General features: G+C 33.2%; 3 protein-coding genes across 4 annotated transcripts; 1 reads left to right on the top strand and 2 right to left on the bottom strand.

Moving 5' to 3' along the window:
• Positions 1-5,541: 5,541 nt before the first annotated feature.
• LOC107766556 (uncharacterized) lies at positions 5,542-6,137 on the bottom strand. The gene is made up of 2 exons (XM_016585350.1): positions 5,931-6,137; positions 5,542-5,790 (listed from the first exon to the last, which is right to left on the bottom strand). Exons 1-2 carry the CDS (start codon positions 6,135-6,137, stop codon positions 5,542-5,544), a joined length of 456 nt encoding a protein of 151 aa, XP_016440836.1.
• Positions 6,138-12,021: 5,884 nt separating this feature from the next.
• LOC107766557 (uncharacterized) lies at positions 12,022-13,803 on the top strand. The gene is made up of 2 exons (XM_016585351.2): positions 12,022-12,268; positions 12,878-13,803. The coding sequence occupies exons 1-2, from the start codon at positions 12,136-12,138 to the stop codon at positions 13,636-13,638; spliced, it is 894 nt and encodes a 297-aa protein (XP_016440837.2). The 5' UTR covers positions 12,022-12,135; the 3' UTR covers positions 13,639-13,803.
• Positions 13,804-18,610: 4,807 nt separating this feature from the next.
• LOC107776666 (rsm22-cox11 tandem protein 2, mitochondrial) lies at positions 18,611-24,329 on the bottom strand. 2 transcript variants are annotated; one of them, XM_075243997.1, is made up of 12 exons: positions 24,050-24,329; positions 22,203-22,468; positions 21,986-22,059; positions 21,774-21,868; positions 21,029-21,126; positions 20,745-20,828; positions 20,144-20,224; positions 19,943-20,026; positions 19,764-19,859; positions 19,501-19,619; positions 19,309-19,397; positions 18,611-19,190 (listed from the first exon to the last, which is right to left on the bottom strand). In XM_075243997.1, the coding sequence occupies exons 1-12, from the start codon at positions 24,177-24,179 to the stop codon at positions 18,859-18,861; spliced, it is 1,548 nt and encodes a 515-aa protein (XP_075100098.1). In that variant the 5' UTR covers positions 24,180-24,329; the 3' UTR covers positions 18,611-18,858. The 2 variants fall into 2 exon arrangements, with proteins under 2 accessions (XP_075100098.1, XP_075100099.1); XM_075243998.1 differs by having other exon boundaries at positions 19,309-19,393; positions 19,536-19,619.
• Between the last annotated feature and the right edge of the window lie 725 nt (positions 24,330-25,054).

Here is a 25,054-nt window from a genome sequence, read left to right as displayed (position 1 = left end):
GACTTTTATATATACTCCTTGAAACAAATTCTCAAAAGGGAAAAAAGAAAAAAGAAAAGAAGTGACAATTTTACATTCCTATACACTATATGAAACTATATTACCCTCCCTACTCAAGTTTTAATATAATTACATATTATATACCCAATTACCATTTATGTACATTTTAAGGCAACTAATGATAGTAATTAGTGTCCTAAAATCACTCTAACGTATCTTCCACTCCCCCATGTTTCTCTCTCCATCCCCCCCCCTCCCCTTGCACTCAAACACGATTCTCTCTCTACAAACTTCAGAATCCCTCCATTAACGCCTATTTCCTCTCTTCTTCAAAAAGCATTCTAAATTTTTACTCTCTTCTTCAAAATATCACCTCCATTAACGTCTGTGCTTTGCTTGATTTTCAATGAAGAAGAAAATAGCTTCAAAGATCAGCCCTAAAAAAGATAAAGGAGCCGATATTCCTATATTTGATTTGGGTGTTTTCTTAGAGAATTCACCCAAAAAGGTTTCAAAATCAGCTTATGTAAAAGAAGAGAACAAGCCCAGGCTTTCCCCTCGTGAAGCTAGGGCAGAAGCTCGTATAAAACAAAATCACGATATTGGTGCTGGTGAATCGTTGATACCTGTCAAATCTGCAAAAAGGAAAGGCAAAGAGATTGCTTTCGATGATGATTTCGTCGAAGAAGAAGTTGTCATTAAAGTTGCAAAAAAGGTTAGAGTGTCTCCTAATGTAAAACCTTTAAAAAAGAAAAAAGTTCAAAAATCTTCTAAAACTGTTCCCCAACAGTCTTTGGTGAAGGTAAAAATTTAGTAGTTTCAACAATATATTTTTTTTAAAGCTAAAAAACTTTGTTCTCATTCTTATGAATCAACATAATTTTTGTTTTTGTAGTTGTAGAAAATTTGTCTACATAGTGTAGATTTATTGGAGATTTATGATTTCTTATTGTAGATACATTGTTATATAAAAGTTTTGCCTGGTTTTGACTCTGTTTTAAAGATTGTAGATAAATTATAATATAATTGTAGTTATTTTATTTTCTGTTTTGATCTGTTTATCTGATTATAGATAAATTGTATTATAAATGTAGTTCTTTTGTTTTCTAGTTTTGAGCCTTGTTTTAATAACTTTCTTTTCCTTTTGCTGCAGAATGGACCATTTTTTGCACCTCCTAATGTTGATTATGGGATCATTAGGTTTCAGACATTATCCGACCCCACTATTCCTGGCCAAATCAAGGATTTACTGTCTGAAAATGGTTTAAAGCTTTTTAAGAAGACATGTTTTGGTTATTTGCTTTCCTTGACCATAATATGTATGCAAAATCAAGCAATTCACTTTCCCATGAAGTATGAATAGAATGCATTTGGTTCCGACTTTTTTTCAGCAGAGATAAAGGGTCAGAGGCTGAATTTTGGTTTGAGAGAGTTTGCCCTGATTAGTGGTCTGAGATATTTTACGGAAGTGACAGACTTTGATTACACACCTACATATGACAGTAAAATAATGAGAAGTATTTTCCAAACAAGGAAAAAGTTGAGAAGTCATACTTAAAACAAATTGTAACCAGTCATAGTTGGGTGAACGACGAGGATACAGTCAAGTTGTGTATTCTATAACTCATAGAATTCTTCCTCTGTCCTTCAGACTAAGACAATGCAGGGTTGATAGACCATTTCAGGTTTTATTTGGTGGACTCAGGACAGTATGCGAACTAAGCATGGGGTAGTGAATTTTATACACAATTGCTTCAGTCTGTTAGGCACAAGCTCAACCCTTCTGTTCATTTTTATGTCATTCGAGGCTTTGCACTAGCTATGCAAATATGGTTGTATGAGTGTTGCTCTACCGTCAACACTGATATAGCTACAAGGGTTGCTAATTCTATCCCTCACATACTTAGTTGGTCAGCTAGTAAGGACAAGATATGGTTATCTGTAATTGAAAATAGAATGATCAAACCAGCATGGATCAAGGTAAATGATTTTCACTTATGCGCAGACAATCTAATACAAATTATCTATAACTTTTATACATATTATGTCTAAGTCACTCTCATTTTTTTCCACTCAGTTCACCAATATAATTGAAGCACCAGAACAGCTTTCAAGAATGAATTTGCCAGATAAAATTGAATACATCCTTGAAGAAGTTGAAACCAAGTCCGAGCATCCGATAGATGCTGCATCTCCATCCGGACACAAGCAGGCAATTGGAATAGATGACAAGAAAGATATTCTGAAACAAATATAAAAAAAATTAAGAAAAGATGTTGACAAGGTAACATATATACATAATTCTAGATGGTTTCTTTAATTTATGTTATGCAAATTATTTCGTTAACTCTCTATATTTTAATGTGTAGGTTGGTTTAGATCTTGGATCTTTCAAGAAAGATATTTTTGAAGAACTAGGTAGTATTCGTCTGCTACTCAATGACTCAATCAAGGCTGTTTTGCAGGCGATAAACAGTCAAAAGGATAACATTGATGCCAAGGTTTCATTTGAAATATATTCATTTTACACAACAGTTTTCATCACGTATAAGTTTATATTATCGTTCATAAAGTATATAGCCTAACAAATTAAATGTCTGCAGTTTGGTGGGAGTTCTATCAAAAATGATAAGCACTCAAAAGAAAAGAACAATCAACACTTTCCGGGCAGTAGTGATAAAACAGGCATCTACAATATATCTACATTATGCCTACAATATATCTACATATATATACATATCTACATTATGTCTACAATATATCTACCTATTACCTAAATTTGTATCAACTAATATACATTACATTTCCAATAGTTTTATTAGATACAGGGCACGTGAATGACATAGAAATTGAGGAGAATGTTCATGTACGTATTGATTTATCTTTCCAATTGAATGGGCATTTGATGAAGAGAATGCAGGTATGATTTAGTACATGTTATCATCACATTTCATAATACATTTTGCATATCAGATGCAGGACAACATTTCAATAAATTTACTACATTTAAACTAAAATTTGTATGCAGTGATGTTAATGTTTAGTACAAATTATCTACAATTTGATTAAGTTAAATATATTTACAATAACAGTGAAGGAAATTATGCCTGCAGAATCTCCAAAACAGGAATCTACAATAAGCATTCCAGGAGAACATAAGAATGAGGAGAAGGAGACAAAAATACAATCTCCCATTCAAGAAGAGAATGTTATACAAGAAGGAGATGATTGATGTGAAGAAGGAGGTGAACCAACCGACTACGTTAATGTAGGTGATTAGGACAACGACTCCAGATCTGAGAAAAGGGAAGTTACACTTGATGATTTTGAGCTGCCAGAGAACTTCTCCGAGATTATTAAGTTCGGCGAGCTTAACGAATATGAAACAACCCCTGTGCATCAAGGAAGAACAAGGCAGCCTGGAAAGCATGCCTGATCCCCCTTTCTCCCTTTTTACAGTTCTGGTGGGAGCACTTCTGTTGGACCTCCAATTTTCCTCATCAAGCATCTATTTACTGGGGTTATTGACGAAGATGTTGATCCTGACTTATTGGAAGAATTCAACAAGTGGTTGTACCTTGGTACCGATACACTTTCAAAGAGGTTAGTTTATACAATTTGTTCATATTTTCGAGTGCATTCGTCTTTTGGATTTTCACTTGAATCTACATATTTATTTAAATTGCTATGTGTTTAAATAGGAGGAAGGCACCTTATTCTCTAAAATATAACCAGCTTAAGCCGTGGTATGATCTTGGAGTAGAGAAAGTTGATAAAAAGGAGTGATTTTATACTTTGGCACATTCCGGGCAAGTCCTTAACGACTCGGTAAACACATACCCTGTCAGAATTTAATGACTAGTTGTATTATTCTGTCATCTCCAGATTTTGTAGTTCTTTTGTAGATATATTGTAGTTAAATTGTAGGAAGCATTGAGAACTAATGAAATCTATTTTTCTGTAGCACATTGATGTTATTTTATACTATTTGAGAAAGAGAGGAAAGTATGGTCCTCAAAACAAGATACGGTTTACAACCACTGATTGTATGTTCAAGACTAGAATTGAACAAATTTATCAGAGGTACATCAATGCTCCTGCCGAAAAGAAGTTTGTTATTGTCAAACCCCAGGATGTCATATCAGAATATTTATATTGGGGTACAGGTTACTCGCAAATATTGCATGGGATCAAGTTGATTTTGTGATTATGCCCATCAACATTGTAGAAAAATTTCATTGGTTGTTGGATGTGTTTGACATTACCGATAGGGTTCTATACGTTTATGATTCTATGATCTCTTCACGAAATCACAACATTGTTGAACTGTCGTCAACAAGTTTGTTATTATGATCCCCCTATACTTGTCATGCACCGACTTCTATGGCAAGCGTCCATATATCAACTTCAAGAACACAAAGGCATATATTGAAAAAGGTATTACTGACTCTCTTGACATTCAGTGGTTGGTCGGTGAGATACCCCAGCAAAAAGAGGGATCACTATATGAAAAAGCTTCTTTTCCTTCTATCTATTTAACAGATTTTTTTTTACACTGAATGCTAAATATTTTCCCTAATTTTTTTTTTGCAGTGAATGTGGTGTATACGTTACGACATTTACAGAATATCCCAGCATTGGAGAGCTAGCAGTTTCAAAAGAAGACCTTTTTGATATTGATCAACATCGTAGATGCTATGGAGCGCTACTTTGGGATTATTCTAGGAAGAAGCAAGATATTGGTGCAATTAGTGAGAGCGAGGTGACTGGCAGATTAGCAAGAAGAAAAGGTGCATCAGCTGTGAACGAGAGAACACAAGTCCGGAAGAAGAAGAATTAGTTGCCCTTTTCTGTAGAAAAATTATAGTTAAATTATTTAGTTGTAGTTATTTTTTATAGTAAAGTTATAGACAAATTGTTACCTAAGAACAAGTCAGTTGAAGTTTAATTGTAGCAAATTTATGCTACAATTGTTTTACCCTATGTTTTGTTATTTTATCCAGGATACTACTACTTACAATAGGAAACATCTGTTGTTTTTTTTTTTGATTGGTTGAAAGTTATTAGTACTTGATTTCATTATTGTTAGCATATAATTCCTTTACAACTTAACTACAATTGTGTATTATAGATACAAAAAAATGCATAATCCAATCAAGTTATGAAAGTCTGAAATGAATACACTCAGTAATTAAACAAAACAAATACAAACCAACTGCATTAAGAGTTGAAAATATTTTATTATAGGAAACAGTCTTTATTCAATTTATCAACACAATTACACCTCAACTATAATTCTCCTGAACACCTCAACATATTTTATCAAATATCTGGTGACTTTATCAAATTTTATTTCCTCTTGGGAGCATTCTTGCAAGATCTTTTGTTATGCCCTTCTATTCCGCAGTTGCCACATGAAACCTTGTACTTCTTTGCATTTACTTCATCATATGGTTTGTATCTTTATTTTTGAGGTCTTCCTGGCTGTCTTTTCCCGGTAGGTGGCATTACAACTTTTTCAGCTATATGTTGTGGCATATTTCATTTGCTTTCATCAGGCAGCGGGTCTACTGGTATTTCATAAGTATGCAAGAGGCTCTCCCTCGTATAATAAGGAGAACAATAGTTTTCATAAGATTCATTCTCGTGCCTTAAAGCAGCCAAAGCATGTGCACAAGGAAGTTCATCAAACTGAAATTGTCCACAACTACATCTCTTGTTTTGAAGACAAACTATATAGCGCTTCATGACATCTATCACTCTATGGATGTAATCTGTTGAAGCCCTCACCTACAATTTCATTATAAACACACAACAACTTATCAAAAACATATACAAAATAACTATAATTATTCAATATTTTATCTACAATGACTGTATGTATTTAGTTTGATGGAATAATTGATCCGATGTTATTGGATATAGCTTACTCTCAGCTTCTGCGATAATGTCCTGTTGTCCTCTAAATCTTTGTTGTATTTTTTCCCAAGGTATGTGAATGTACCATTTGCTTTCAATAACTTTTCATTAGTCCAACGTTTAAGAAGAGTCCTTATGTACTCTAATAGTTCTACTATGGGTAGCTCTATTGTATCTTTTGTTACCGCATTCAATGACTCTGCAATGTTTGATGTCATCGTCTAAGTTCTGTTCATCGTAGCATGTACTCGAGACCATCTGTGATAGCCAATATCGTATAGATATACTTTAACACGCGTGTCAACCTCTTCCATCTTTGATATTCTTTCATTAAATTCATCAAGCGTGTATGATCGTGCCGTGGCAAAGTACAATTCGCTTAACTTTAGATGACCCTTCTTGAACTTTGACCTTATATTTGTCCAAATATGCCACATGCAAGAATAATGTGGCATGCCGGTATAAACAATAGATGTTGCCTTCAAGATACTCTCATTCTGATCTGAAACAACACACATATTTGATTTTTCACCATATGCATGTTTGAATTTCTCAAAAAATCACTTCCATGATGCGTCATTTTCTGAATCAACAACAGTGTATGCCAGTGGTAATATGCTACCTATCATATGTGGCAAAAAAAAAATTTAATTTTCATAATAAAACTGTAGAGAAAAAAAATACATACAAAAAATAAATTTACAATAATATTTTTACAATAAATCTACAATACATGTTGCATCAATTGTGCTAGTTGTTAGCATTATTCCCATGTATGCCGACTTCAAGAAGGTCACATCAACTACTACAACTGGCCTACAATATTTCCACCCCTTGATTGACGTACTAAGTGCAACAAATGCGTACAAAAAACAGTCATCGTTAGTCTTCTGCAATTTAACTATCGACCCCGGATAAGTCTTCTCCAGAATATACAAATAACTAGGCAATCGACTATAGGAGTCAGCAGGATGACCTCTCAAAAATTTCAAAGCCTTTCCTTTACTCTCCAAGCTGCATGTATGTTAAGTTCACGTCGTGTTCAGACAATATATCAATTTGTATGTCTTTTGATATGTAAATTGTCTTAGGATCCGCATATTTTAGTATAATCATGCTACCAACTACCATGGCGGTAGGTTTGCGTTATATGTATGTATTGTCCATCAAAGAGCATGTGTGCAAGCTGTTGAATTTTCGAATCTTGAACAATGCTGAATCATTTATGCTGTGGACTTGAAGTGCCATGTACAATTATCCCCAACACATACCAGGTAGTAGCTACAGAATAAAAATAATTTAAAGAATGTTATGAAAAATATAGCTAAAAAATAATAGGTTGTTTAAGCATAAAAATCTTATATTTAACAATTTATATACAAAAAAACTATAAATTATCTACAGTTTGTATACAATTATATTACAAACTATACAAAAAAAATACAAATAAACTACAAATTAAATAAGATATAATTTTTGACCATTGAACTGTTCCTACCTTCTAGCACTAGACTTTTTCACCCTAAATTGGAACTTATTCATGACAGAATAGTGCTTTATTGCACTGGCAATTATTTACTTGTCTTTGTATACTTGGCCTACTTCAATAACACTTGGCGTATGTTCTGTTATGATGATACTTTCATATTCTACTATCGTCGGAGATGTTGGCATATAAATCAACTTCAGTGTTCCAGATGAACCTATAATCAATTAAAGCTAACTGCAGTTCTGACATATATTATAGATAGTTTGTAGTAAAATTATAGAACACGTGAAATTCAATACTTCTATATTCATAACAGTTGAACAACACTTGTTATGTAGTTTTTTGTAGCAATATTGTAGAAAAAGTGTAGAACGCATGAAATATAAACAAACATCACCACTTATATAACAGAGCAAACCTGCAATTGTGTTCGAATTAGAGAAATTGCATTCCAAATCGAAATCACGCACTGTTATACATAATGGATACATTCCTAAACTTTTGTTTTCCTTTTTCGTCTCCATGTATACTCGAACTCTCATATCGTTCTGAATTTCCATTGGAGGACAATGTTCGTTGACAATGTATTTGATTTCGATGATTTTTTCTGATGTATCGATCATTGGATGCTCTGCGATTGCAGAATTCAATTGACTATAATTTGAATCTTCGCTGACTACAATTACGTCGACATTAAAATCTTTGTATCTCTCAAAGCTATCCCAATTACCATTTAGCTGAAGCATAATAGCTATTTTCGATATTATTTCGCGGAATTCAGTACAATTGTAGATAATTGTTTCGCTTATGGTTGTAAAACCAGATTAGATAGAGAAAAGCAGAGTATCGAAATAGTGAGAAAAATGGCTTAATTGCAGGCTTAATTCATTGCAATTATTGTGTTGCAAAAATCTCGGTAGAATCCTACGCTATCCCAAAATCCCGTTTCTAAAAAAGGAATGCTACTGCATAAAGGATTTTAGTTTAAATAATTGTATAGAATTTGTAGACAAGAGGGGTTGCTCTGATGGTAAGCAACCTCCACTTCCAACCAAGAGGTTGTGAGCTCGAGTCACCCCAAGAGCAAGGTGGGGAGTTCTTGGAGGGAAGTATGCCGAGTTTCTATTGGAAACAGCCTCTCTACCTCATGATAGGGGTAAGGTCTGCGTACACACTACCCCTCCCCAGACCCCACTAGTGAGATTATACTGTGGGTTGTTGTTGTTGTTATTGTTGTTGTTGTATAGAATTTGTAGACAAAACGTGTTCAGGCCGGGTAATTAAATAAACATGAATATTTTTGATAATAAAGTTTCATATAGTGTATAGGAATGAAAAAATCTCATTAATATGATTGAAGTAACATAAATTTTCTTTGTTTAGGCTGCCAAGAATTCCTTTCAATTTCTTGCTCGACTTATTAACTAATACTAGTACTTAACTTTATTCTCCCACAAAATATTATATTTTTTTTAAATGACCATTTAATAATTAAAATTACCGCGCTCACACGATTAGATCTCTATAAAACCAGTCTTTAAAATCGAATATTAGCATTGTTCGAACGACTTTCTGAGACCCTCTGACATTGGCTTCTTGTTTAATTAGCAAAAATATTTTCATATTTGTAAATTTAAGAAATCTCAGAGAATCAAACTTATTTTCTATTTTAGAACTCGATGTTGGTATGTTTTCTAGGCAAAGAAATTAAGGGAAAAACTGTATTCGAAAAAACCTAATGGATCCAAACTTATTTTTGAGTTTTATAAAATATAAAACTTCTATTGTTCATTTTATACAACTTAATTTAATTTAACACGTACTTCAAAATGTTATTTTGACTTGTCTATTACTATATTATATGTATAGTTCAAACTCAAAGTTATTTATTGTAGAAATAAGTGGCGGAACAAATATTTTCACTAAGGGGGTAAAATATATAGAAATAAACTCACAAAGAGACCAAGGGGTGTCAATATGTAGTATGTATACACACACAAAAAAATTACCTTATTACACAGTGTGATATTCCATCGAAGAGGTATCGGTTGACGCCGTTTGAAATATATATGGCTCTGCCACTTATAGAAACTTCTCTTTAAAAATTAAAGTTAATTGAGTTAAATGAACTTGAATTCTTTAAGATTGAGATAATTATCTATAACAATATTATTGTGGTGTTAAATACTTAAAGATGATCTAAAATGTGAAAAATGTATACAAGTTGAGACCTAGGAATTAAGTATTAATTTTATGTAAGAAACGTGAACACCCACGTTAGGGCGGCTGAAAAGAAAAATATATAATATCTTTCTATGAGAAAAGAATTATACTTTAACTTTGGTGCTTTCAGAAAAATACGAGAACAACAAAATCCAAAAAGAAAAACAAAGAAAACAGAATTAAATTAGAAAACGATATATAATCACCAGACTCACCACTCATCATAATGATTCTAATTGGTATATTTATTCGTCACTACATGTTTTCCAATAATCTCTTAGTCTGGATCTAAAGATTCAAATATAAATAAATAAATAATATATATATATATTATGCCACAAATCCCTGACCTAGTACACACTTTTGTTAGTCCATAATGTGTCATCATGGCTCCATTTGGTATTTATTTTTTTATTCTTCTTCTCATTTAGTCTCCGATATTTACGCCGATTAATTCGAATTTGCACTGAAAAATTCCTTTTTATAAAAGTAAGAATTTTCTACCAAAGACGATTACATACTAAAGCTTGAACTCGAGACCTCTTGTTAAAGATAAAAAATTATTTACCATTCTACCATAACCTGTGATAATTTCACTTGGTATCTGCACATAAACCTCTGAAAACTTTTTTAACCTAATTATTGATGTTTGAAATATATCGACCTAATTAATCTGAAGAAAATAAATTAAAAAATTTCCTACTGAAATGTTCTTTATTTTCTCGAAAATTTAATAATGTCGTTTAAGTGGAGTGGATCCATTGGCACGTCTACATTGTAGTACTACTAATTTTGTCTGTCCCCAAACAGGGCCACAAAACAGAGTCAAGAAGCAAACAGGGGACTAGGTTAAAAGAGTTATGTAATACCTGATTTTTCATAAACTGTATTGTTAACATTTTAAAATAAATAAATAAATTATTATAATGACAAGTGGTATCAATTTTTATATTTATTTTAACATTTTTATTTTACTTACTATCTGTATATGCTTATGTAATAAAATTTATGATGAAGCAGTGTCCGTGAGCTAGATTGATCCGCCCTCGAAAAAGACCTAGACATTTCGGATTGAGCTGTTATTCTTTTTAATTTTTTCCCATGTGGGAGTTTCAATTTTTAAATATATTAAGTAGGAATATATTATATTGCTAAATTAGAATATTTTTCTGTCGTAGACACACCTTAACAATCAAAGGTGGACCAAGAGTACCGCATCTTAATAAATGAAAAATACGACATCATTCATTACTTTTTTAGTTTTTTATGACAATGAGTTTTTAAAATTAAATCTATATAATTAAAAATTATATAAAAAGTATTATAAGTTATAATATAAAAAAAACTCTTGTACTCCCAAAATTCAAAATGTATCATTGGATCTGAAAAAATATAGTACTACTCTAACTTAAGTTAAATTGACATGTGTGCCACACTACGGGTTGTCTTCGGGGATGAATTTCTGTAATTTGTCAATACGTCTTTCTAAAAGGAATTTTATCATTTAAATAATGAAAACACAACATGTTAGTTTTTTACTCACTTGACATGAAAAAGGAAAAAGAATTAGATAAACATAGACGAACTTTAACATTTACGAGTGAATTGATTATTAATTTGTGAAACGCGAGAGTGATTCTTGAACATATGAGAATTTTTATAATTAGTGAGAATTACATGTCTAAACATAATTTAAAATTCTGGTTAATTTCACCGATGATCATTAAACTTATGATTTGTAATATAGGCTCGGATTATATTGTGCTTCCAAAAGAAAATGTTTGACTGCAACCAAAGGCTGAACTATCCTTTGGGTAGGGGGTTATTATATATATATATATATATATATATCTTAAATAACATGTACATATTTGATTGGCATCTTAAGACTCAAAAATTAGTCAGTTGTATTGATCGATTTTCATAGACATGTTATGATTGTTAGTGTTATGAGTTGATTCAATTTTCACTCCATCATTTGTTCAAAATTTTATTCGACAGTGATACCTCCGCCACTTTCAAATTCTTGATCCGACTTCTGCGACCATAAATTATTTCTATGAAAATTTGAGAAACAAAACAATCTTAATTTGGACCCTATCCTGGCTATACAACGTGATTGGCTCTCTATAAAAACAAATTAAAGTGTACGACATGATAATGAATCTGAGTTTTCATGACTTTTCAGAATTAGATCCACGAAAAACATGCACATGGGGTAATACAAAATTTATAAATAACAAACCAATCAACTCATTCCCCATTAAATAAGGAACAACTAGATCTGAATGTCCTTTACTTTAAATTATTTTTCTCTCAACATTATTATTATTATTATTATTATTATTATTATATTAATTAATGCCTTGTAAATTTCAACCTCGTGGCTTCAAAAAGACCACCACCTTTTTCCCTTAACCTCATCTTCACTTCTTCTTAGTTCTCTCTGTTTTCTTCTTTACTAAAAACTCTGAAAATTTACTAAAATAAGAAGAAATTAAGAAATGGGAAGAAAACCATGTTGTGCAAAAGAAGGATTACGAAAAGGTCCATGGTCTTCTAAAGAAGATTCGTTACTTACTAATTATATCAAGGAAAATGGTGAAGGACAATGGAGATCTTTGCCTAAGAATGCTGGTAAAAAACTTTGCTAATACTCCATTTCATGGTTTCTATTATGTGTGTATTTTTTTTCATTTTTTTCTTGTTTCTTATCGTTATGGTTTGAGGTGACAAATGGACGAGTTGGTTCAAACCTCGATTGAGTCAAAATAGTAAAGGGGTCGTGACACGTGACTATTTTTGTCAAAGTTTCTTTGAGTTTAAATAATACATAAAAATCCAACCCGCCTAACATGATTCAAATTCCAACCTCCTCTCTCTTTCTTCTTATATTGCTTGCTAGGAAAAAAAATCAAGTTTTTTGTTGTAATTATTGCTTATAAACTCCTTTCAATTTTACATAATTTTCAATTGCCAAATTAGATTTTGTATGTTTGAGTTGGAGTTACATTTTGGACTTGTTTTGATCCAATAATTTGATGTTATTTCGGGTTCAACTCGTTGAGTTAAGTTAACAAATAGTTCATAACTCAATCTATTTAAACTTGGGCGAGTTGGACAAGTTACTATAAAGTGAATCGATTTTATCACCTCTAGACTTGCCCTCGGCGGTCATTGTATCCGTTTTCTTGCTCGTTAGTGACGAATTATTAATTTTGTATAAATATGGGGGAAAAAACGCAGGACTACTTAGGTGTGGAAAAAGTTGCAGACTAAGATGGATGAACTATTTAAGACCAGGGATTAAAAGAGGAAACTTCACTCAAGATGAAGAAGATCTTATAGTGAGACTACATTCTCTTTTGGGTAATCGTTGGTCACTAATTGCTGGAAGATTACCAGGTCGAACAGATAATGAAATCAAAAATTATTGGAACACCCATTTAATCAAGAAGCTCAAAAGTGCTGGAATTGAACGAAAACCCCACAAAAATTTCTCCAAATGTTCCAAAAAGGAATCAAGAAAAGGACCCCAACAAGAGAAATCAAGAAAAAAACAAGGCAAAAAGAGCAACAACAAAAACAATGAGGGTCAAATTGTACAAGTTGAGAAAATTCAAGTGTTTACCCCAAAACCCATCAGGATTTCTTCTGAGGTACTTTCAAGGAACAATAGTTTTGAAAATGTTACATTGAGTACTACTTGTTCCTCAAATAGTAATTTTGAAGAAGCTGATGTTGAAAACAAGGAAAAAGAGGTGAAATTAGAAGAAGTTTCATTCTTTCCAAGGGACTTAAATTTTGGTAAATTACTTGAAGGGGATGAAAATTTAGATGAATTTCTTATTCAAGAAAACAGCTGCATTTCAAACAAACATTCAATGCTAATGAATGAGAGCATGTTGGAGAAAGTATATGAAGAATATCTTTTACTTCTTTCTGAAAATTGTTACCTTCAAGATGATCATCAAAAGGAGCAAAATTTCCCCTGTAAATGTCTCTGATCAGTGTTAATGTAGGTTCAGGAAGTTATTGGTCCGACTAATCCAGATTTCCGCTCATGTAGATTAGTTTAGTTTCTACTGAAGCAGTTATTTTCTAGTCTTTGGTTCAATTTTGTTGTGTGTACAAAAATTAAATGAGATCAATGACACGTGGCTTTGCCTCAATTACCTGTTCCTTATATTCTTGCTTTTTATGCGTCAAAAGCTCTTCATTTAGGGTGTGTTTGGTACGAAGAAATATTTTCTTATTTTTTCATGTTTTGTTGGCTTAAATGTTTTGAAAAGTATTTTGTTTGTGAACTCATTTTCCTTCGATTAGAGAAAAAAAATTTCCTTATCAAGAGAATGGAAAACATTTTCCAAAACTCCTTCTCAACCTTCCCCACCCTATTCTCCACCCTTACCAACCCACCTCACACCCTCACCCTCACCCCACCCCTCTCCGAAAAGGCTTCTTTTTTAAAAAAAAAATGCTATTTTTTTGTTTTTCTGCACCACTTACTCCCATCCCGCACAAAAAAAAAAAATCTTGGATTTTTCAAATTTCTATTTTTTCGTTTTTCTGCACCACCCCCATCCCACCCCCACCCCCCACCACCACCACCCTCCTCCAACCCGCTGCCCTCACCCCACCGCACAAAAAAAGGTTTTTTTCTTAACTTTTTTTTGTCATTTTAAATTTCTGTTTTTTCGTTTTTCTGCAATCCCCACGCGGAAAAAAAATATCTTTTTTTTATATATATTTTCAGTTTTAGTTTATTCATCTTTCGGTCTACAGGTTCGAAATTTTACAACTTCCAAAATTATGAGTTCAGAGGTTTATGTGTTGAGAAATTTACGGGTTTAGAAATTATAAAGTTTACGGGTTCGAAATTTCGCGGTTTCGAAAGTCTAGTGGTTCAGAAATTTATGAAATTTGTGGGTTCGGAAGGTTGTTGGTTCGAAAGTTTATGGGTTCATGTTTATTGTATCAAAATTATTTATGAATACTCTTGAAAGTTATTTTTCTTAATTTGCGTACCAAACACCGAAAAATGAATAAGATTACTATTTGTTTTTCAAGAAAATATTTTCTTGCGTTATACCTAACACACCCTTGATGTAAAAGCTTTTAATTTATCATTATAATTTACTTGCTCCGTTCATTTTTACTTGGCAGATTTTGACTTTTCACGCCCCTTAAGAAACAATGATTGACATGATAATTTTATCACAATAATCCTATTAATTTGTACTCAATAATTGAACCTAAATTCACTGCGTATTTATAAGAGCCACTATGAAGTTCCAAGTACATTTAATTTTTATAGATATCAACATTTTATACATCCATTTGACCATCTCGTTAGTCAAAAAGCCTGAATTTCTTATTCTTTTTTAGCCAAACGATTGAGTAAATTTAGGAGCCAAACCATTCAGAAAATCCTTCACCCAATTTTTTTGGAGGCAAACATTATTTTAATTTTTGGAGTATATGAAATTAAAATTTTCCCACCAAAACATTACTCTATAAAACATGCTTCACTGTAATGAGAGTTCAAACAAGAATAGATACAAGGCATAATCATCAAATCTCATTAGACCAAATAGATGTGCACAGATTTTTTTGGACTAACTAGAGAGTTTTTAAAAAAATCTGAAAAAAGAAATACTCCAAAGAACAAGAGAATAAAAGTTGACTTTAGTAGACTTTTGTGTTTAATGAAGAGGATAATGAAGAGTTCTCTCTAATTTCAATATTGAGCATTGGAAAACTATAATTGAACATTATTTATTCAAGAAATGTTGGTTAATGAATTAAGGGTAAAACAGGAAAAAAATTATCTTTTCTTAATATGAGTAAAGTGACAAGTAAAAATAAAATTTATTTTTAATATACCTGCCAAGTAAAAGTGAACGGAAGGAGTAACCTATTATAAGATGTTGATTGTCTTATTTTTCAAATAACTAACTATTTATAGAAAAATATTTAAGTGACATAGTTTTAAGACAACTTCAACCACATCTTAAAGTTTCTAGGCCAGTGGGACACATATTAAAGTGTAATTTCCAAAAAATAGTGACACACAGGATAGTAAATAAGTACTCCAAAAAAAAAAAACTGAAGGACCAAAGATATTAAGTGGGCGTATGGACGTAAGAATTGTAAAATTCAGGAAAAAAAGTGAAACATTTTTTCAAGTGAAAATGTTATTTGAAAACTAGAGTTGTGTTTGGATATGAATATAATTTTGGATTGTTTTTTAAGTTTTGTGAGTGATTTAAGTGAAAATTTTGAAAAATAGCTTTTTGGAGTTTTTCAAATTTTCGAAAAAATTCAATATTCATCTTCAAGTGAAAATTTGAAAATTTATGGCCAAAAACTGATTTAGAAAAAAAATGTAAAATTTTCGAAAAAAAGTAAAATTTTCCAAACGGGCTCTAAGCATGTGGGGTAGAAGTTTACCATTGAGTTATTGACAAATATTTGTAATTATTTAATTCGAGCTAAGCAATAATAGAAGCGAAAGAAGTGTTAAGAAAACGTGCATAAATATAAAAGCAGACACAATATAAGCAGCCTCTCTGCAATTTTTGGATTTTAGGTCCTCGTAAACAAAAGAAAAAGAATTCAGAAGACTTTTTTTTCACTTTTACCTTAAATATAAATGTCAAGTTTTTGATAATTATTTTCCACATAGTTAACTGGACAACAGTGACCACAAATCATTGGAAATCACTTTATGGTTAAAACAGTAAAAGATCAGCTCTTTAACTCAATTTGATTCAAATATCAAGATGTTCCTAAAACTTAAAAGGAATAGACAAAACTAATGTGTTCATACGGAATAAATCGATATCATACGGTAAAAGGCTGCATACTGTACCACACAAAAGAGTTGTGATTATCTTTTTACCTTAATGTTTTCTTTCCGTCCGGTGATAAGAATGTGTGAAGGACGAGGATTAAGGTGATGGGTTGACGGATAGTTATGATTTTTTCATAGATTTACCAGTAGTACTAGTAGTATTCTTGTTGGTTGAAAAATACTTTCCTTTAGTTTGTTATTGTTTCTGGTACTTAGCTACCATGTCCTTTTGTTTTTTTTTTTTCTTTCTGAAAATTGCTACTGGAAATTGTTGCTCCGCGATTGTTACTATTTGATGTTACTTTTTTTTTTCCCATTTTATTGAAAATTGTTGTTCTCTCATTGTTACTATTTGATGCTACTTTTTCTCCCCTTTTTCCTTATTGTCTTTTGTCTCCCTTTTCTTTCTTTCTTACCCCTCTTTCTTCTTCTTCTTCTTCTTCTTCTTCTTCTTCTTCCTTGCCACCTTTTCTTGAGCCGAGAGTCTATCGAAAATAGCTTTTCTACCTCTTCAGGTAGGGATAAGGTCTACGTACACACTACGCTCTCCAAACTCCATCTGTGGGATCATACTGAATTTGTTATTGTTGTTGTTGTAGTTGTAGTATTCGATATTCATATTGGAGTTCTAAGTGTTCAAATACGTGCCATGTAACGTTCAAGAGAAAATGCTCCTTGATTTTTTCCGTCATTAATTGGATAGTTTGATCACAATAACATCAACAATATATTCAATGTAATTTTACAAGTGGGGTTTGAGGAAGGCTGTGTATACGCAGACTTTATTCCTATATTGTGAAGGTAGAGAGACTGCTTCTGATAGACCCTCGACTCAAAAATAATATGACCGTAAGCAGAAGTAAAATAACGAGATAACACACAATAAAGGAAGAAAATTCTAGTTTCTTAACATGATGATTTTCTTTTTTGGATAGATTTGTAACTTGATAAGAAATCCTCGGTTGAAATAAGCTGCAAAATTAAAAAATATAGAGTCAAACATCTCTATAACAATCTCGTTTGTTTCAGATATTTGTGGATGTTATAGCGAATTGCTGTTATATAAGGATATTGTTATAAAGGGGTTTGATTGTATTCCGAAATCCGAACCCCCCATACTGTAATTAGCGAGCTCATATCTTCGATAAATCAATTTCCTTTTTGGTGCATTCCTTACCTTGAAAAGTACAACAGCAGCAACCCAGTATAATCTCATTAGTGGGGTCTGGGGAGAGTAGTGTGTACGCAGACCTTACCCATACCCTGGGGTAGAGAGACTGTTTTCAATAGACCCTCGGCATCCTTCCCTCCAAGAACTCCTCACCTTACTCTTGGGGTGACTCGAACTCACAACCTCTTGATTGAAAGTGGAGGGTGCTTACCTTCAAGTACAAAGGAACAAAATATATCCAAGGAAAGAGACCAAAAACTGTCCTGCCTCTAAATTTGATACAGACTCTTGCTTCTTTTTGTTCAAAGAAAAAACATAATAAGTGAGTTTTCTTGTCTTTGACGGACCCCTTGATAAAATACTAGTAATTCTTAAAAAATAAATAAGAATTTTAACTAAATTATTCTTATTTAAAATCTACGTATTATTAACTTGACCGATTGATATATGTAAATAAGGGCAAATTTTAAAAAGTAAAATTAATTTATTTTAATTATATAAAAGAACACTTATTTTGAACAAAAATAAAAAGGCCAAAAGACCAAAGGATCACTTATTATGAATCGAAGGGAGTATGATATAATAATACTAGGTGAAGTACATGCTACTCTCCAAATAATGACTCACAAAGGTCTATATTTTTTGGTTGTGGGTGATGGTAAAACAAAGAATATTTTCAAAAATTATTTTCCATGATCAAATACTTCAAAACAAAAATGTTTATCAAAAGTAAATAGATCTTACAAATTTATGTGCAAATATCCTACGATTTACTAATATTATTAATAATCTATAATGTTTATTTTTCCAAAAAATAATTCACATTGGAAAATATAATTTCTAGCAAATATTTTTCATAAAAAAATGACTTTAGTCATACCATACCTATTATGAAAAAAAAATCAATTTCCTCAAATTATCAAAAAGTCACCTAATATGAAAACTCATTAAATTAGTAAATTGAAAAATCATTCACTTTTCAAATAGTAACAAAACTATTCTTCTTTTGGCAAGGGAGTACATAATCACATGAGCCTAATAATAAACAACACATCCCAAATCAAATGGAGTCTTGACCGAATCTCCATGTAGAGCTCGGCAGGGTTTGGACTCATTACGTGCGCATAATTCACACATGACATGATGCGTTGCGCTCTTACTTCTTGACCAAAGCCCCGAGGGCCATTTTTCTAACGAAATCTAAAAGGGCCATAAGTCACCCCAGACCGATCTTCGAGCCTGATGATGCAATGTTGGGTTTTTGCTCTTTGTAATAACAATTCGGTCAAACGAGCCTTCAGTGCCTTCTCGATCCATTGATCGACAAATGTCCATCTCAACCCGCTTGCCCCTTCTTAGAGGATTGTATATGATTCTTCCCCAACCACTACCAAGATTAGCATGGGCTGTTTCTTCGCCTTCTTCCTCCCAATCATCATTTTCAGTAATGGCGTCTGTTTCTGTAACATCGGAATCATAGGAGATTGGATCTTCATCTTGAACATCCTCATCTTCTGAGATGAACTGGTCCTCTGACATAAAAGGAAAAGTGTCACTATTTTGTAATGTGTTAACAGCAGGTTCTAGATAAATATAAAAATTTTTAGATGGCAAAGCAAATCAAAGATCAAAATACTGATAAGCAAATACCATAGTCAATCTCTAAATCCTCTGGATTTCTTCTGGCATGCTGCTCCTTCAAAGTCTCAAACTTCATACCATCCAGTGGCCAAGGCTCCCTAATTGAAAGAAACAATAAGTTCAATTAAAGGTTAGCTTAAGGTAGTGAAACAAAAACAATGAAATTTCACAATTGTGATGATATAACAAGCTAAAAACAACTTAACTAATGGCATGTTGTATTCTTGATGAACAACTTGCCTTGGCCGTTGTCCTCGTCTAAAAGCGATAAAGCAAAACTTTTCATCTTCAAAGCCACGTAGAGGCTCACCTTTCGACCGCTAACAGACCATGAAAGAAACGGAATCAGAAACATGATTAATACCCATGTATTGGGAAAAAGAAAATGCAAGCTTACACAGGAAACGGAGACTTCATCAAATTCAGAGTGCACATTTTGTAGGGAAAAGGAATATGAGGCAAACCTTGTAGGCACGTTGTGATGTTGTCCTCTGCAAGCGTTGAACAAAATGACAATATTTTCCAGTGTTATCCAAAGGACAACGTCCATCATGCGGACACTGCAAACAAAAGAACTAATTCATTGAGATAGAAAAGTAGTGCAAATCTATTCAGGTAGTTTCATTACAAACTTTACGCTTACTGGTGCAACTATATATGCCCCATTCTTTAGTGTCGTCAATGCTTTACATTCTTTGCCAGATGCATCTTCTAGTTTGCGGCTTCTCTAGAAATTACCATTTTAGAACAAAGGGAAAAAGATCATTTAGAATAAACATCCCAACTTGGAATAAACCAGCTCCCTCCCCGCCGTCCAAGCAAAAACCAAAAAAGTGAATTTTACCCTTTTCTCCATCCATAAAATGTGAGATCGCATTTGAGATATAATATTAGATCCTTGTGGTGTTCCTGGTTCAACCAAGACCTGCTCAACAGTATATTGTTAGAGGAAATAGCTTTTTCTCTTACAAAAAGAAGATTTTTGATAGAGAGATAAGGAGGAGATATTTAGTAGAACTACAGCCGTGTAAATGAGGTTTCCCCTCTTATCTTTTTCTAATACAGAGAGAAGACAAACTAATTATCATCTTATTCCAAGATCTTGATCAAGTTATCAGTTTCAGATAGTACTTGAACTGGTGAATTGAGAACTAAAAACATCAATAGTATGTGAAAACTTTGAAGAAAAGCATATAATATAGTACTTGAAGATCAGAAGAACTTCCCTAAACCATCAGAAACTTCAGATAACACAAACATAATGAATCGACTAACTGTTGAAGCTTGATGAAAAAGCCTGCCACTTGGATGCACGAAAAATAAGTCTGTAGGAGAAATGGAATAGCAGGCTCTTCCCGCTTTCTGTTTGGGGTGGGTGGGTGGGGGAATAGGAGGCGGATGGGGGAAGGGGTTTGGACTGCTGAAATATGGACTTCAAAACCTACCAGAACATCTCCTGTCAGTTCCCAGAGCTGCCGCACAACCGTGATTCTGTCCTTCAGAGATGGAATCTCTCCAAGTACATATGACTTCAATCAAACAAAATTTAAGACTAATCAGCACCATAATCAAAACATGATGCAACAGAGCACAACATATATTCTTAACAATGACAAGATTAAACACATTAAAGAAATACTTCATAGTTTGATGAAGTAATAAAGTATTATAATTTGGAGAAGCCCCTACACAAAATCTAAGGAGCAAACCACAACAAAATTGTACTTACAGCAATCACAAGATCATGTTGTCTGTCACTCTTTTTGACATCCTGAGAGAGTGCTTGAATACTTCCATAACTTTGAATGAGTGGCAAATTTTTAAGACCTACAGCAATTACAGGACATATTTTGCCACCTTTATCAGCTTTTCTAAATACAGCGGTAGAATAGTAATAAAAATATATGTAAAGGGGTTATAGGTTCGCACTCATGAAAAGTAAAGCACTCAAAACTGCTAGAGAGAGAGAAACAAGAAAGCAATCCTTAACCACAGGTCTAGATATTCCTTTATTGTACAACAGTAACAGGCCACAATATCAAGCAGCACATTAAGTCCCACGGATAACAGCAAATGACTCCAAGATATGACATCTTAGGTCGCGGCTTGTGAATCTCAGCGAATCTCCTTCATATAAACATGACAAAAGCTCAAGGCATACAAAATCTTCTTCTTGTTGGCAAATTCTATACTCTGATAAGAGGACAATTTGCAAGGCTGGAACAAGTTGCATCAGCTTTATAAAAATATGTACACATAGAATTGTATTACGTTGTGTCTGAAGAACAGATTTGATATACTTTCACATCAAAACAGCACAATAGACATACTTCCACATAAGCCAGTGACTCAGAAAAATTAACTAGCTGATCAACGAGGCAGTAAATAGCTAGTAATTAGGATTCAAAAAAATGCTTCCTAAGAGTATCAGACTTTTCCAGATCTGAAGGAGTCCATAGAACACCAGAATGTACCTTTTATAAGGCTCTGTCCAGCACGCTGCATGGACTGTGATGGCTCCACCAAATTAATTCTATTCAACGACCGTGGCCACACTTCTCTAAGTGCCCTGCATAACCACACAATTCAACAACTTATTAAACCAAAGGGTCAACAGATATTAACATATAGGTATGACAATTAACCAGCAGAAATCAACTAAATACAATATCAATATTCTTCTCACCAAAATGCAGAACCAGTCCCAGCCCCAAAATCCAACACCTTAGCTGGTGAAAACCCAGGCAATCTTCTACGAACCTAAAGTAAAATCATATCAAAGCAATCACTTTTCGCAACCAAATTCATATTCATGTTTCAAAACTCAAATTTTGGAAAATTCATCTGAAAGGACAAAATAGGAATGTAAAAAATCATTTCAATGAGATATCATATTTGTTTACCTCACTAAGCACTCTATAAAGAGCAGAGTAGACAGCAGGCATACGGGACGCCACATAGGCCACTGTTTCATCCTCCCTATACTTGAGGCCAATGTCACCATAGGCGCTTTTAATTTTCCACCGCTGTGAACATTCAACAGACTTCAGAGGATCTTCAACGAGCTCCTTGGATGTGGAGGTTGGCAGCATCAAATTCACTTCCTTTATTTGGCTGAATGATTCTGATAACCTCAACACTTTTCTCTTCATATGTAGCTCCTCTTGCTCTGCAATAAATTAGATCCACCCGAAACACAACTTTAGAGAGCGATCTAATAGAATTGCATCAATCAGTCAACCAACTATCCGCAACCCCAAACTAGTTGGGGCCGGCTCTTCCTGCTTCACAATAAGTATACCCAGCCAAAACACAAAATTTTAGAGTGAGATCACACAAAAGCATGTCAATCAGTCAATCAACTGCATGTCAATCCTAAACTAGTTGGGGTGGGCATCCTAGCTCTTACATAAGTAGATCAAGCGCAAACACAAAACTTTAGCGAGAGATGAAATAGAAACATATACTCAATCATTAATCAACTATGCCCGCAATCTCTAACCATTTGAGTTCTCCTCTTACTACGCAATGATAGGCCCAACCCAAGCATAAAACTTAAGATGAGAGCAAATAAAAGCATATCAATCATTCAACCATTCCTCAATCTCAAATTAGTTAGGGTCAGCTATACAAGTCATCTCATCCATTCCGCTTTCTTTGGGGCCATTTGTAGGATGTGAAGAAAAGGGCACAGTTTTGGCCTAAAATAATCCCACAAGTATCACTCTTAATTTAACTTTATCCTCGAAATATCACCTCTGATAGAAAAAAATCTTTTTAAACATAAATTGAGAACTTTTGATTTCACACCTATGGGATTAAACTCTGCTACATAATGGGTCTCATTGAGCCAACCCCAAATAGAATTTCAAACTCCTGAAAGTCTTATAAGTCCTGAAAGAGAGTCTCATTCCCTTACCTTACATACACACAATTCCAAATCAAGCTTTCTCATCTCCTTCGACATACAATATCACAGTAAACTCAAACAACATAAATTCTGTTCACAAAAAGGTATCAATTTTTGAAGCATATGAAAAGTGGTGGCTGATGCAAAACCAAGAAAAGGTATGGCAGCAAAAGAAACATAGTTGTACTTGGCAATGACTTGAATATGACATAGTAGACTGCTAATGTGAAGGGAACCGATGAGTGTTACTAATTACTACTTTTTTATTCGTTGATATCTTATATGCCATAATTTCAGAGAGAACAAAAGGGTCAACTAACATGGTGTTCATTAGCACTGGAATACAAATCCCTATTAAGCCCGTGTTATTCGCAGATATTCTCAGCATGAATTCTATATCCGCTCCACATTAAAATAAAATCAGTACAACTCTAGACAAAAATGAAGGTTAAACCAAACACTTATCAAGCTCTTAGTACCGGGAATACCAAGCTCTAAATCTTAACGCAAGAACTTGACTAACCAATAAGCAACCACCATTGTCACAAATTAATCTTTTTTTACAACCATGGTGTCCGGGCACAAGCTGGACTAACTCCACATGGTACCTGCTGCCTCCCACAAGCACATGCACCGAGTTTCACAAATTAATCCTTTTGCCAATTTCAACTTTTGCATGCTTGAAGGAATAAATATGTCAACGGTGATATTTTGAGTATGAAATGTAATAATTGAGGGACTATTTCAGCAAAAAAAACTCTAAACAGGCACATCCTAGTGAAATCAATGTTTGAACAAACGTGCATAAAAAATAAAAAATAAAAAGGGTTGAAACTTTACCTCGGAGGTACTTTTTGATAGCTCTACGAAGGCGGAGAGGAACAATATGGCAACGTTCAGATTGTTTAGCTGCGGATTTGAGTGCTTCAGCGGTGAATTTTGGAACCGTTTCTGATACTATTGACGCCATTTCTGGTGGCGCTTGGCGATTTCCGGCGAATTTCTGGCAGATTAGAAGCGGCAAATTAGGGGTTTAATGCTTCATAGTAGGGTTTAAGGTCTGCTATAGGGAAGGTCTCTTCGTTACATTTGCAGTAGAATGAAGTTGTTGCATGTGTTGGGCTGTGATGGGCCTGTGAGAGTACTTATAGAGAGGGGGATTTGGCATGGCATGACAACTAGTCCAATAATTGCCATGAAAAAACTAAGGTTTTAGGATTTGGCATATGGTATGCTCTAAAGTTATTCTTTTTTTTTTTTTTGACGAAGAATAACCTAAAGTTATCTCTCTTCTAATGGTCAATCATTATCCTAAAAATAAGCCCCATCAAAATTATTTTTCTTAAAAATAGTAAAAAATATTTAAAATCATCTCTCTCATAGCAACCATCGTCCGAGAAATTAGGTTCCATTTCCTTCGGTAATATCGGAAAAAACTTCGAAATATATTTTAATTATTTTTTTATTTATTATTTTTATATTTTAAAACTTGCTTAAACATGCTATATAAAAAAAATTTATTTTTCGATCATAATTAATAATTATATTATTTGTATATCACAGTGTATAACATAATAATAATGTGTATATCAAACAAATTTATTAAAATTTTATTTTCCTTCTTTGTATAACACATTTCAGATTGAAAACTCAAGTTCAAGACGACTTGACATGTGTATCCCCTATTGTAACATGTGTATATCTCTATGTACATCAGTGATATCTCATGTGTGTCTGTGTGTATCTGTATATATCCATGAAAATTTATGTTATATATACGATATATAATGTGATATACACGGGCGTCCATAAAAAACTTTTGTATACACGATATACAAAGTGATA

Source organism: Nicotiana tabacum, chromosome 22 (genome assembly GCF_000715075.1).
Source record: "Nicotiana tabacum cultivar K326 chromosome 22, ASM71507v2, whole genome shotgun sequence".
Taxonomy (NCBI): Eukaryota; Viridiplantae; Streptophyta; class Magnoliopsida; order Solanales; family Solanaceae; genus Nicotiana; species Nicotiana tabacum.
This window is presented reverse-complemented; position numbering and strand designations above follow the sequence as displayed.

What these genes read in the sequence shown, in the direction of transcription:
- LOC107766556 (XM_016585350.1), bottom strand. Translation starts at nt 6,137, where the DNA reads ATGACATCAAACATTGCAGAGTCATTGAATGCGGTAACAAAAGATACA. An exon ending in CATTATCGCAGAAGCTGAGA is followed by an intron (nt 5,791 to 5,930) that starts GTAAGCTATATC and finishes ATGAAATTGTAG; the next exon opens with GTGAGGGCTTCAACAGATTA.
- LOC107766557 (XM_016585351.2), top strand. Translation starts at nt 12,136, where the DNA reads ATGGGAAGAAAACCATGTTGTGCAAAAGAAGGATTACGAAAAGGTCCA. An exon ending in ATCTTTGCCTAAGAATGCTG is followed by an intron (nt 12,269 to 12,877) that starts GTAAAAAACTTT and finishes GAAAAAACGCAG; the next exon opens with GACTACTTAGGTGTGGAAAA.
- LOC107776666 (XM_075243997.1), bottom strand. Translation starts at nt 24,179, where the DNA reads ATGGCGTCAATAGTATCAGAAACGGTTCCAAAATTCACCGCTGAAGCA. An exon ending in TATCAAAAAGTACCTCCGAG is followed by an intron (nt 22,469 to 24,049) that starts GTAAAGTTTCAA and finishes AATTTATTGCAG; the next exon opens with AGCAAGAGGAGCTACATATG. An exon ending in GGGACTGGTTCTGCATTTTG is followed by an intron (nt 21,869 to 21,985) that starts GTGAGAAGAATA and finishes GTGGTTATGCAG; the next exon opens with GGCACTTAGAGAAGTGTGGC.